Source organism: Amblyomma maculatum, chromosome 7 (assembly GCF_055883805.1).
Source record: "Amblyomma maculatum isolate TAMU_Amacu chromosome 7, ASM5588380v1, whole genome shotgun sequence".
Classification (NCBI taxonomy): Eukaryota; Metazoa; Arthropoda; class Arachnida; order Ixodida; family Ixodidae; genus Amblyomma; species Amblyomma maculatum.
Genome location: NC_139350.1, coordinates 36338438 through 36349272, shown reverse-complemented (window position 1 = coordinate 36349272; position 10835 = coordinate 36338438). Strand labels below are relative to the sequence as shown.

Genomic DNA, 10835 nt, shown 5'->3' with positions numbered 1-10835 from the left:
CGAGACCACTGAAGTTACACAGCTTAGCTTGATACCCGGGTCTCATGCAAAAGGCTCAAATGGTTCGGCCTTGCCTTGCACACAGTTACAAAACTCGTGTCTTTCGTAGATTTCGTTTTCATTTTCATAAAATTAAGGGTATATTTTTAACAGCGTATCCTCATCATCTTAGCGCTCACCTTCCGCGAAGCTGAAATTGTTCAGACTTCTAATGTTTCGTGGCCGGCAGCGCTACAATGGATCGCCGCTTTGACCGCCGCTGTCGTTGGGCTGTCGGTGGATATCGCTGTCAAGAACAGTACCAGTTTCCGCTTGAATACAAGCTAGAATCTTCAGGCATTTATTGTCAGCTGAAGTGGTTCCGACGGTTTGACGATGTCCATTCCTTTGGCCATGGGAACAGTCCTGTTCGGCAGATGAGGCCACTTCTGACACCATGTATCGTTGGACTCAATCAGACACTCGACAGATCAATAGGTTAGGCCACAAACCAGCCGTTTACTCCACTGCGTTTGATAGCTGGGGCTGCAGCGACAAAAAGGGAAAAGGGGCGTTGGCTCGGGTCGGGCCGCTTAGAACCACACTTGATACAGTTATCAATGCAGAGTAGTTAATTTTAGCCTGAAGATGAGCTTCTGCCATAAAGGCAAAAACATTATCTTACACTTCACTGCTTCTCCCCAACATGCAGCGCCCCCAACAAGCCCAATCCAAGGGAGGCCATGCTAGAGGGAAGACAGCCATCGAGTCCTTCGGTGGCAGCCCGCCCTTCTGGGTGTAGCATGTTTGAGAAGGCCCAGAACGGTAAGCATGTGCGGAAACGAATGTCTTGTTGAGTCTATCCGCGCGATCGGTAATGACGCGACAGAAGGCGCATTTTCAGTGGTTACCTGGGAGGGATAAATGCATAGGTATTAAAAGGCCAGGTGGAGCCTTACCAGAGATCTATTAACTGCGTTGGAGGGCCTAGAAAATGTAGTGTACGTCAGCAGGGGTTCGCTGAGTTTTGGTGTTAGACATCGAGCTCGGTAAAGGGTTTAGAAAAAGCGTTACGATATATAAATAGAAAACCACGCAGAAATTATAGAGCGAAAAATGGTAGGTGGAATGTTGTGAAAAAGGAACCGTGCACGATGCGTCAAAGAAATAGTTCGAGTCAATGGCAGCCTATTCCAAATCAAGTTGAAGAAGTGGGCATGGGCAGGACATGAGTGCCAAGAGAAAATACCCGGCTGACCATAAGGATGATTTGGAATGTAAGGGAAAACAAGCAAATGGGAGCGACTAAATTCAAGTTGGTGGATGAGATGAAGTGTTCGGGGATCACATGGATGCAGCTAGAACAGACAGTGGAGTTATATGACTATTGCTTTCAAGTGCGTGTATTCAGACTGATGATGATGGTTATGATGAACCAACTAGCTCACGCGACAACGAAGACAGTGCTTCTAATTAACGCATTCTCTCTTTTAGGGTCTGTTCATTACATAAATGAGCACCAGGCTTCAATGTGCATTTCACTTATAGAGTAGCCAAATGCAGTGGCAAGATCTGCTCCGACTTAATCACCATGTATGTTATGTGCGTAGTTTTCTTTTAATTCCATTGCCTCGCACTACCTCTACACTGAGGGAATTTGCGGGACCATTCTTTGCGCAGAGCCAGATAACCTGCAACCAGAGGACATGGAAGTCCTAGTACAAAGTATCCTACAAGCGTCAACTGATGAGGCTGGCAAAGCGGAGGCGGGAGCACACTTCTGTGCTTCCATCATCAAGGTAAGATTCATGAGTGACAGCAATACTGACTTCAAAACGTTTTCGTGTACATTCAGCGATTATCAGAGAGGCTATTGATGTAGCTGCAACGAGGAATTATGAAAACGCTGCCTTTTTGACATAGAATGCAAAAGTAGGTTTTAAACACAGCTTTGGAAGTTCCGCTTTGCGTTCCAACCAATTTTCAGCGCTTTTGGAATTGTAGTATTACTGCTCCAGGCACAAATTCGGGGGCCGTCGGTTCCATTCCGCTGACCTTGAAGTTGAGTCAAGGTTGAATTGGGACTTAGTCTCTTTCACGACAAGGCTTGCCCTGTGTTGTTTGCTAAGTTAAACTGGTAGATGACCCAGGAATCTCCGCTTGACCATCAGTAACGACCTCGACCTGGAAAAGTGACACTCTAAGATGAGCGATCACATGATATGCGAGATAGTGTCAGTTGAACAGGTGCATTAGTGAAACCTATTCAATGGGAGCCATCTCTCGCCAGGCTTGCTTTTACCACAAGTACTTTCTACCCGATACATGTTCTTTTGGAGCGAAGTTGGATTTATAACTCTAAGATTAACAAGTTATATTGCAATAGCTGAGCAGCGCTCTACTCAGGGCAAATTATACAGGAGCGCCAGCTATAACACTCCGACGTGCATTTGACAGACACTGCTATAGTTAGACATCGTCTGGAGTCTTTTGAATAGTTGAGGCGCTTTATACTCAAAATATGCACCAATTTACTGCACTTTATATAAATGCTAACAGAAAGGGTTCTACTGAAGATGTAAACAACGTAGAGTGCTATGAAACAAACAAATGGATGTAACGTTAAGAGAAACGAAGCGTGCAGAGTGGGTCAAAGAAATAGCTCGTAACTCGTGTTCATTTATTCAAGCGTAATTCAGGAATAAATGGGCGTAAAACAACCTGACTATGCCGCCCTAACAACGTGACCATGCCGCCGTAGACGGAACCACCCAAGCAGGCACAGCCTCTTGTCATCATCCAGACCCGTGACTCCCCTCAGCCTACAAGGACGGCCAGATGAAGACTCGGAAGACTGGATTGACGTTATCGAGCGAGTGACATCATTCAACGCTTGGGATGACACAGACAAGTTGGGGCAAGTGCATTTATCACTTCACGAATCTGCGCGAGTGTGAGTGAAAATCCTGGAGCTTCTTCGCATAATTGAGACATGTTTAAGACGCGGATTTTGAAGGCGTTTTAAAGTGTTATATAAAAAGAAGGAGCGCTGTATCTCCTTCAATCCAGGATTAAACTCCCAAGTGAGTCTATCCTTGCTTACGTTTAAGAGATGAAGCATCTCTTCCGCCGGGCCGATTTTAACATGATCAAGGAGAGTAACTTCCTGATGCGCGGTGTAAAAGGCCAACGTTTTGCCTTTCCTGTACACCAGTCGCCAAAGACTATGACGGCATTCTGTCAGAAAGGAGATGATATAAATACGACCTTCAAAACAAAGGACGCACGACTACAACTGGTCAATCCAAGTATTCTCTACAGGGCACTGTGACGCCTTACTACATGCGGAGATAGCTATGGGGAAGTTATCCGCGATTTCGTCCTCTAAGAATTGCGACGACTTCTCCCATCGTCCCAACTGATCCCAATAGCGACTCTTACGAACGTCGTGCTTGAATAAGTCCAGCTGGCACTGGACGTTCCCCAAGCCACGGCTGCAACTGCTTCGATGGAAGAACCCACTGCTGTGAATAAAGCTGCTGTGTTATGCAGTCCTGCGTTCCAGCTAGACCTTCTATGACCCCCACAACGTACTGAACGACATTCCTTAGCCCCTGGTCACCAAGCCAGCGAACGATCCTCAAGCCCCAGGAAGTGCGACGCTTGGAAGAACTGCGAACAACCGCTCGCTATGCTTCCACTGCCGTGTGGCAGGCCACCTTCTACGCACTGCCCGTAGAGACGCGCCGGCCTGCGCCGTTTCACATCGACACCCCAAGACCCCGTCCTGGCGAACGACCAGAAGAAATCGAGAACTTTTTGCTCAGGGCAGAGTGACGAAACCGTTGGTATCCCACCCAGTCGCCATACAGAGGCAGGTTTGTCACCGTGTCGCCGTTACGTCCAAAGAAGCTGAGGCGAGGTTCTTATATGGCGAACTAAAGAAGATCCTCCGTCACTGACGACGCTGCAAGATTTACATCGCCGCTGCGCACGACGAAAGCATCCACGACGACACGACCTGACTCCATGGTGACGCCCCGCGAAGTAACAACGCTGCGCCCCGGCCGCTACCTTAGTACCTGAAGAGATCAGATCTGACACCAAGGCCCACGCGCAACGCAAGGACGCGAACAAGTGACCTTGAAGTGTATATCGACGGCCGCAAGGTTACTGCCTTAGTGGGCTGACTATTTCGGACCAGAGTTGCCTATTCTTTCATCAATGGACTGTTCGCCACCCAGGTCAAGAAAGTGACATCCACTTAGGCTGGCCCGCTAATCCGCATCGCTGATGGGAACCCTATTACGCCATCGGGACGACACGAGGCAAAGGTTACAGTAAATTGATCCCTACAAGCTTCGTCGTCCTACAGCAATGCTCGCGTGGCATCATTTTTAAGTCCAAAGCCTTCAAGGCCTCCTACAAATGAATAAGGCGTACTGTTTCTAAGCCCTCCATGCACCTCCATCAGGTTAAAGCAGCGCTTTATAAATATGCATGCCGGCTTATATTTGACTTAACTGGGCAGCTTACGAGCGTATGCTAACACATCCATAATAAAATATGAGCACAATAAAGAATTTCAGATTAAAAAATTATCGGACTAGTTGTGCAGCAACAATGATCAGCAAGAACAGTCGTCGACGGGAGGCATTACAATATCGCGCCATGCCTTTTAAGGTGGAGGTGAAGTGTCGGGCGAGTTGTTAGGGTTGTTACCGTCAAGGTATGGCGGCGTGTAAACATGAAGGTCACAGGCCATCATCAGGCGGCGACTACCAGCTGCTCAAGACGAACAAAACCATGAAGGCCAATAGACTGCGTGCAGATCAAACGTTCTGCGCTGCTTCCTCTTCCTTCGCCATGATGCAACATATTACTAGTGCTTACATTCTGTTCGTGATCTATGTATGTTTTTACATTCCGTCTTCGCTTGAAATGTGCAAGGAAATTCAAAACATCGTATAGATGTAAATTGGTAAAAACGAAACACAAACTGGAGTTCAACTTATTTGTGATCGCGTTCATGTTCGTGCTATCTGTTATCCGCGTATATTGGATATTAATATTACATGTTGACGCTTACTGTGGCCTTATGTGAGAACAGCGCGCGAGGTGCATTTTTTACCTACAAAGTGGATGAGAGATAGCCTACGGTGTAGTAGAACATCCGCTGAGGCACCTAATTTCGGATAATTGGTCTTAAAGCGCCAAAAGCAGGACAGTGGGGTGTCATCTGACGTTATTAAAAGTAAGTAGCTAAACTTGGCCATGCAGTGTTCAATTATTTTTTTAAGTGACATCGCTAATGCCTCGTTCTACAAAGCATAGCGCTGTTAGCGTTGTGAGCAAAAAATGACCATTCCGCTGGCAGGTGCCAGTTGACCGGTGATAATGATTGGACACTAATTGGGCACTTGTTACGCGACGCCACGTGGTCACCCGACTGTCAACGCGGGTAGATACTTTGAGGTATGGAGGTGAGACGGGAATCTAACCTGGAACCATTGAAACGTCTAACTGATTTTGTTTAGTTTCGTCGTTGACTAGACGAACAGGCGGGACAAGAATTCATAGCCAATGAAGGGTATATGTGGCCATCAAATGGCCTTCTGCATTAAAAGACTGGCTTTTCGTACACCAGACAAACCACCAGAGAAGAACTGTGAATTCGCTAGTGAAACTTTCCATGTGATCCGACGCATAATTTTGTTTTGAATACGGAACATATCGACAGCATATGCAGCATGTAGAGGGAATATGGACTATATGAGCTATGGATATTGGAGTATGCCAATTCCGTATGGCCATATATGTGTTATATGAAAACTGTGTGAAAACGATATAGAAGTCATTTAAAGGGGAGCATATTCCCACAGTTATAAAACTTTTCAACATGCTTCTATGCTCTGTTCATTGATGCAGAAGGTGAAAAGCGACGCTTTCGAGGAATGCCTCCTGGTAACGTGCCGAGAATGGTTCGACAGGCGGGAGGTCTTGATGCCTAGGCATGCAGGGACACAGGATTGTCGAACCACGAAGGCTAGCTACCAGTGGACTTCGTATGTCCGCTTCGTGGCTGAAATCGTGGCGACCTCAACCGGGAGGAGGGATGGCTGCATGAAGCACCCGGGCAGGGCTTTCTGCATGGCGGCGCTGCTTTGCAACAGCTGCCAGGTCATGTTAGAATCTCCTGGCCAGGACGAAGCCGGAGAGGTCTGTATCCGCACGTCTTTCTTAAAGAACTGGAGGTAGCTTTCACGCCATTGCCGAAGTCTGGCGCAGGCTTTAAATCCTTCGCGCCAGCGTTTCGAAGTACGACCACAAACGCACAGTGCAACCTCCAAGTTTTTGGGCACCTCCTGACTGTGTGCCATCTATGGGGTATCGTAAAATACTGTCGAGCACATCTTGACGGTTAGAGTTCGAGCCTGGGTTCAAGAGCTAACATCCCTCTAAGTTCAAAGCTGAAACCTTTAGTTGTAGTAGGGCGATATTTATTATGAGAGCATTGCTTAACTTCCGCGCTCTTTCTCGTCTCTTCTCCCCTAGAATAGGCTGAGCTTTGTTTTGACATTCTGTTTAGCTCCGCAGCCTAAGGCTGCAATGGAATAAAAGAGCATGACGAACGGTGAACTCAAACGCACACCGTAGGTGGTAGCGGCCAGGATATAATTATTTTGATACAAACATGGCAACTAAGGAAATGGGAAGCCTTATCAGTACATGTTTTTCAAAAAAGGACATCAATGTTTTTCAATATTTTTTTTTGTGGCGAGGGCTATACTGCGTCAGCCACTTCGCCTCTTCGCCGTGATCGCACTTTCTTCGTGGTCGCACCTTGGCCGTTGTCGCACTGACATTGATCCGTTGCCTAGCAACTGCTAGAAGAAGAGGTCGTGGGAGGCGGTAGCTGGCAGTTGACATGGCCGAGCACTAACCGGACGTAGGGCTTTCTGACAACCCCTATGGCAGGAACTACTAACTCGGGCCTCTCCTTTCATATGAGATGGTGATATCACAATCAGCCTGGCAAACCCTTTACATTCACGTTATCCCTAGCTCGTTCATACATCTCAGTTAAAGCGGGGTCTTATATGCTGGCTAGTAGCTAATTTAGTTTATTTTAATGGTCAAAACTTGAGTGCTCAAAATGCCCCCTAAGGATAAATAAAACTGAAACCATAGAGTAAACTGCAATGTGCAAAAGCCATGTATTTATTTTCAAGCCGAACCTTAGCGTAGCCATGCCGATATTTTTCGTGTAATTTTAACCACCAGCTAAACCACAGGTAATTTTTCTTCTTGTTAGAAATCTTTTGCCCACCGTCCGCTTTTATTCAGTATTAAGGAGATTGCCTCACTTACAAATTCAGCACGTTCGAAGCATCCCTTGCATCGCATCCTTCCTTGGAGGATCTGCACTCGTTGCTTGAGCGTAGACCATTTCCGTTTTCTATAAAATGGCAAAACACAGATTTTGTTACATTGTTTTAATATTACTTATATCTTCAAAAGCCCACCGTTGAGTGTGAAAGCAAATAGACGCTATCAGTGTTTATCTGCTCCTGGCTTCGTCAATGCCGCCCATTATTCACCGTTCATAGGATACATCGCATAGTCTTCGGGGCAGGTTGGCGGAGCTTACGATTCTACCATCTGCCAAAGCCTCGCGATTGTCATTCTGTTCTTCACTTAAGGCATGCATTCCTTGTTCGCAAATTCATTTTTGTGTTTTAAATCGTTTGAGGTCATTGTTATGTAAGCACTCGATATTTGCGTCGATTACCAAGTCATGCAAACTGCAGTGTAAATCTAGCATACAACAGTGTTCTAGCTTTTTGCAGTACAGGCAGTGTCCCTCAGTAGTGTTAAAAACATTTGTTTCGATGAAAAACATTTAGGGAATATGGGGCGGAGGCGTGTTATGGTTGGCTTCCTGGTCCAGTTGGACTTCAACGCCAGGCGCTCTGGCCCGGGTCATTAACCTGAGCTGGGCGTTCAGGCCGGAGTCGAATCAGGACTTTCTACTTCTGCTCTAGACTAAGGCAATGAATATTTAATAAGCTCATTTCGCCCTTTATTACCAAACAACGTCGTATTTTGTGACGTAGGCCCTATTCTTCACGCACTATTTCGTGTATCTCCCTAGTCGGTCACATTTATTACATCACTTTGCTTGAATATGTTTCTGTTTATATCCGCTGAAGGCTGAGGCGCACTCTCTGTGTGTCTGTCCGCCGAGCCGCCTACTTCTCAAGCTCTCTTTAAAACACATTCATTGTCTCCCTGTAGGATTTTATTGCCTCCCTGTAGGATTCCATCTTGATAATGGGTAGTCATTTTCTCATTGTAGGCCCGCTGATAATTTGTATTTGCTGTGTGGACAACAGCTTGGCATAGCTAAATGTAGCGCCGCATGTGACAATGCATTGAGGTGTAAGATTAACTTTATAACAGTACCTGCCTTCATAGAGAGTGAAACGTACCCTCTTTGCCAAAAGTAACCAGGCTGCTCCGAAGGCTGGCGGAGCAGGCACGCGGCCATGTGGCGGCGTTGCGCTCGCTGTGGCTTATCGGTGCTCATCAGCTCCGAGGGCACAACAGCTGACGTAACTTCGCACCCTGACTCTCGCCCCTTGAATGATAAAATCTAGGCGCGTATGATGTGCGGGTTGCGGTTTCACGCGTGCGAAGCCTGGTTGTGCCCAGCGAGGGCGCTCAGTATAGCGACGGGCTATTCGCTCTTTTCGGCAACTGTGGAAAACAGAAAAGCAGGTGATAGTAGACAGGGTGAGCTCTTGTTCGTTTCTATGACGAATATGTGCTACGTTTACCAGACAGTGTCGCCCTGAAATAAGTGTTCCGGGAACGAGAAAGGAATCATGCATATAATATGGCTAAGCGCGAGGAAGGTTTCATTTTAGTTCCTTACCTAAACCAAAACTTACCTACAAGCAAATGCAAAAATTTGTTAGAATCAATCATTGCACTTATTTTTGAACAGGCTCCTCAAGGGGCTAATACAATTTTGAACGCTTAAAAGAGAGATAAGGTGGCTTGAAAGGGTTCACAACCTTTCCCATATCTTTGTACCGGAGTTACGACCGGTAATGTGGCACTACGCAAGGCACCTTGGAGAAAGCATATTTAAATTTCGACGTGCGTTATCATTCTTTAATGCACAGGCGCATCACACACGCAGGAAAGCGCAATACTGGTGGTGCGTTTCAGCAGCGGATCACAGAACACAAGCACATATAATTATTTAGCGAGAAACGCAACATATCTGCTTCAGGGAAGTTGCCGAGAAGAGCGAATAGCCCCGTCACCATACTGAGTGCCCTCGCTGGGCACAACCAAGCTTCGCACAGATCAAACCGCAGCCGGCACATCATACGCATCTAGCTTTTATTTTCCAACGGTCGACAGTGAGGGTGTGAAGTTACGTCAGCTATTGTAACCTCGGAGCTGACGAGCACCGATAAGCCACAGCGAGCGCCGCCACACGGCCGCCCGCTTGCCTTCGGAGCAACCTGGTTACTTTTGGCAAAGTGAGATGGGCTGCCTGAAGCATTTAGGCGCAGGCTCGAAAGAGTGTCGCTTGTCTTTTCACATGAAACTCTCTTCTACCCGCAGATGGATTGTCTCGAGCGCGTGCTAAAAGCAGCGGGGCGGATCGCTGACCGAGTCGCCCCTCGACGCATGGGTGCTCTAATGGAATGCTTACGGGTTGCCTTCCTCGACCGGCGGTCCCCCCGGAACGTGCGGCTCATGCTGTTGGAACTTCTGGAGCTTCGTGCTTCGGCTTGGAAGTTTAACTCATCTCAGAAGCAGTACTACGCGGTGCGACGCAGCGAGTCGCCAATGTGACTGTTTTTTTGTTATTTGCATGTTTGTTTCTTTATGTGTTGGTTATTTTGTTTGCTCGCCCATTTTTTTTTCTTTTTCTTTCTTAGTTGCTCATTTCCGTAAATTCCCATGCCTGAGCGTTGAGCCCCGCCAACAACACCAAGCAACATGGAGACTGTGGGCTGCCAGGTTCCTGTTATTCTTTCCATGCAGCAGATGTTTAGTGCTCGTTGTTTGTCACCGGTCAGTAAATTATCAAAAATGTCTTGTGTTCCTATTTCGCTCAACGCCCTCTGTGGAGAACAGCCGTAACAGTAAATTCGTAGGTTCTACAGTTTCAAAGAACTGTTCAGACTCCTTCAACGTAGTTATTCTACGAATGATCCGCACTGCAATACTAAGAGGAGTGCATTTGCAAATATGCGCAACTATAAAAGTTGTGATTTTCGGGAGTGTTGATACGGCGATGGGCTACATTACCTTAACTTAAAATCAACTTTATTTTAATGAAAACTTGTGCAGTACTTTACACATTATTAAGTTTGGTCTTTTTACAGTGGAACTAAGCGCCTAAGCCAAAAGACCTCCACTTTCAGCTACCTTGTAGGCCTTCTGGTACGCTTATAAAAGTATCCCAAACCAAGAATTGGGACGCATATTTTCAAACACCCGCTGTAGACTTCATATCGGTCGCCGAAGAGTGGGACGGGTTCCCATCGGCTTCGTCATCTGCACTTGATTCCGCAGCGATTTCTGTCGAATTATACCGAACTTCTTACACCAGCAGTTTATTACCGGTGGGCTCAACTGAAACCTGTGCGATCTCAGTGCACATTAAAGATCCCCAGCAGTTCGAAATTACTCCGAAGACCTCCACTATGGCACACCTTTCTTTCTCTCTCTGCTTTAACTCCCAGCCTCCTCCCTTCCCTTACGGCGCGGGTAAAGTGTCCACAGAACAAGGGTTCGAACCCGACCTCGGTGGCTGCGTTTCGATGGAG

The 10835-nt window shown here is 46.9% G+C and overlaps 1 protein-coding gene across 1 annotated transcript; it reads left to right on the top strand.

The window, feature by feature from the left end:
• The first annotated feature begins 1664 nt into the window (after positions 1-1664).
• LOC146182985 (uncharacterized) lies at positions 1665-10218 on the top strand. Its single transcript, XM_084608680.1, has 3 exons — positions 1665-1778; positions 5908-6198; positions 9622-10218. The coding sequence occupies exons 1-3, from the start codon at positions 1686-1688 to the stop codon at positions 9853-9855; spliced, it is 618 nt and encodes a 205-aa protein (XP_084464806.1). The 5' UTR covers positions 1665-1685; the 3' UTR covers positions 9856-10218.
• The last annotated feature ends 617 nt before the right edge of the window (positions 10219-10835 follow it).

Excerpts from the sequence above, each read along its gene's own strand:
- LOC146182985 (XM_084608680.1), top strand. The coding sequence starts at position 1,686 with ATGGAAGTCCTAGTACAAAGTATCCTACAAGCGTCAACTGATGAGGCT. Across the intron at positions 1,779-5,907 it reads TCTGTGCTTCCATCATCAAG|AAGGTGAAAAGCGACGCTTT; the intron begins GTAAGATTCATG and ends TCATTGATGCAG. Across the intron at positions 6,199-9,621 it reads GCCAGGACGAAGCCGGAGAG|ATGGATTGTCTCGAGCGCGT; the intron begins GTCTGTATCCGC and ends TTCTACCCGCAG.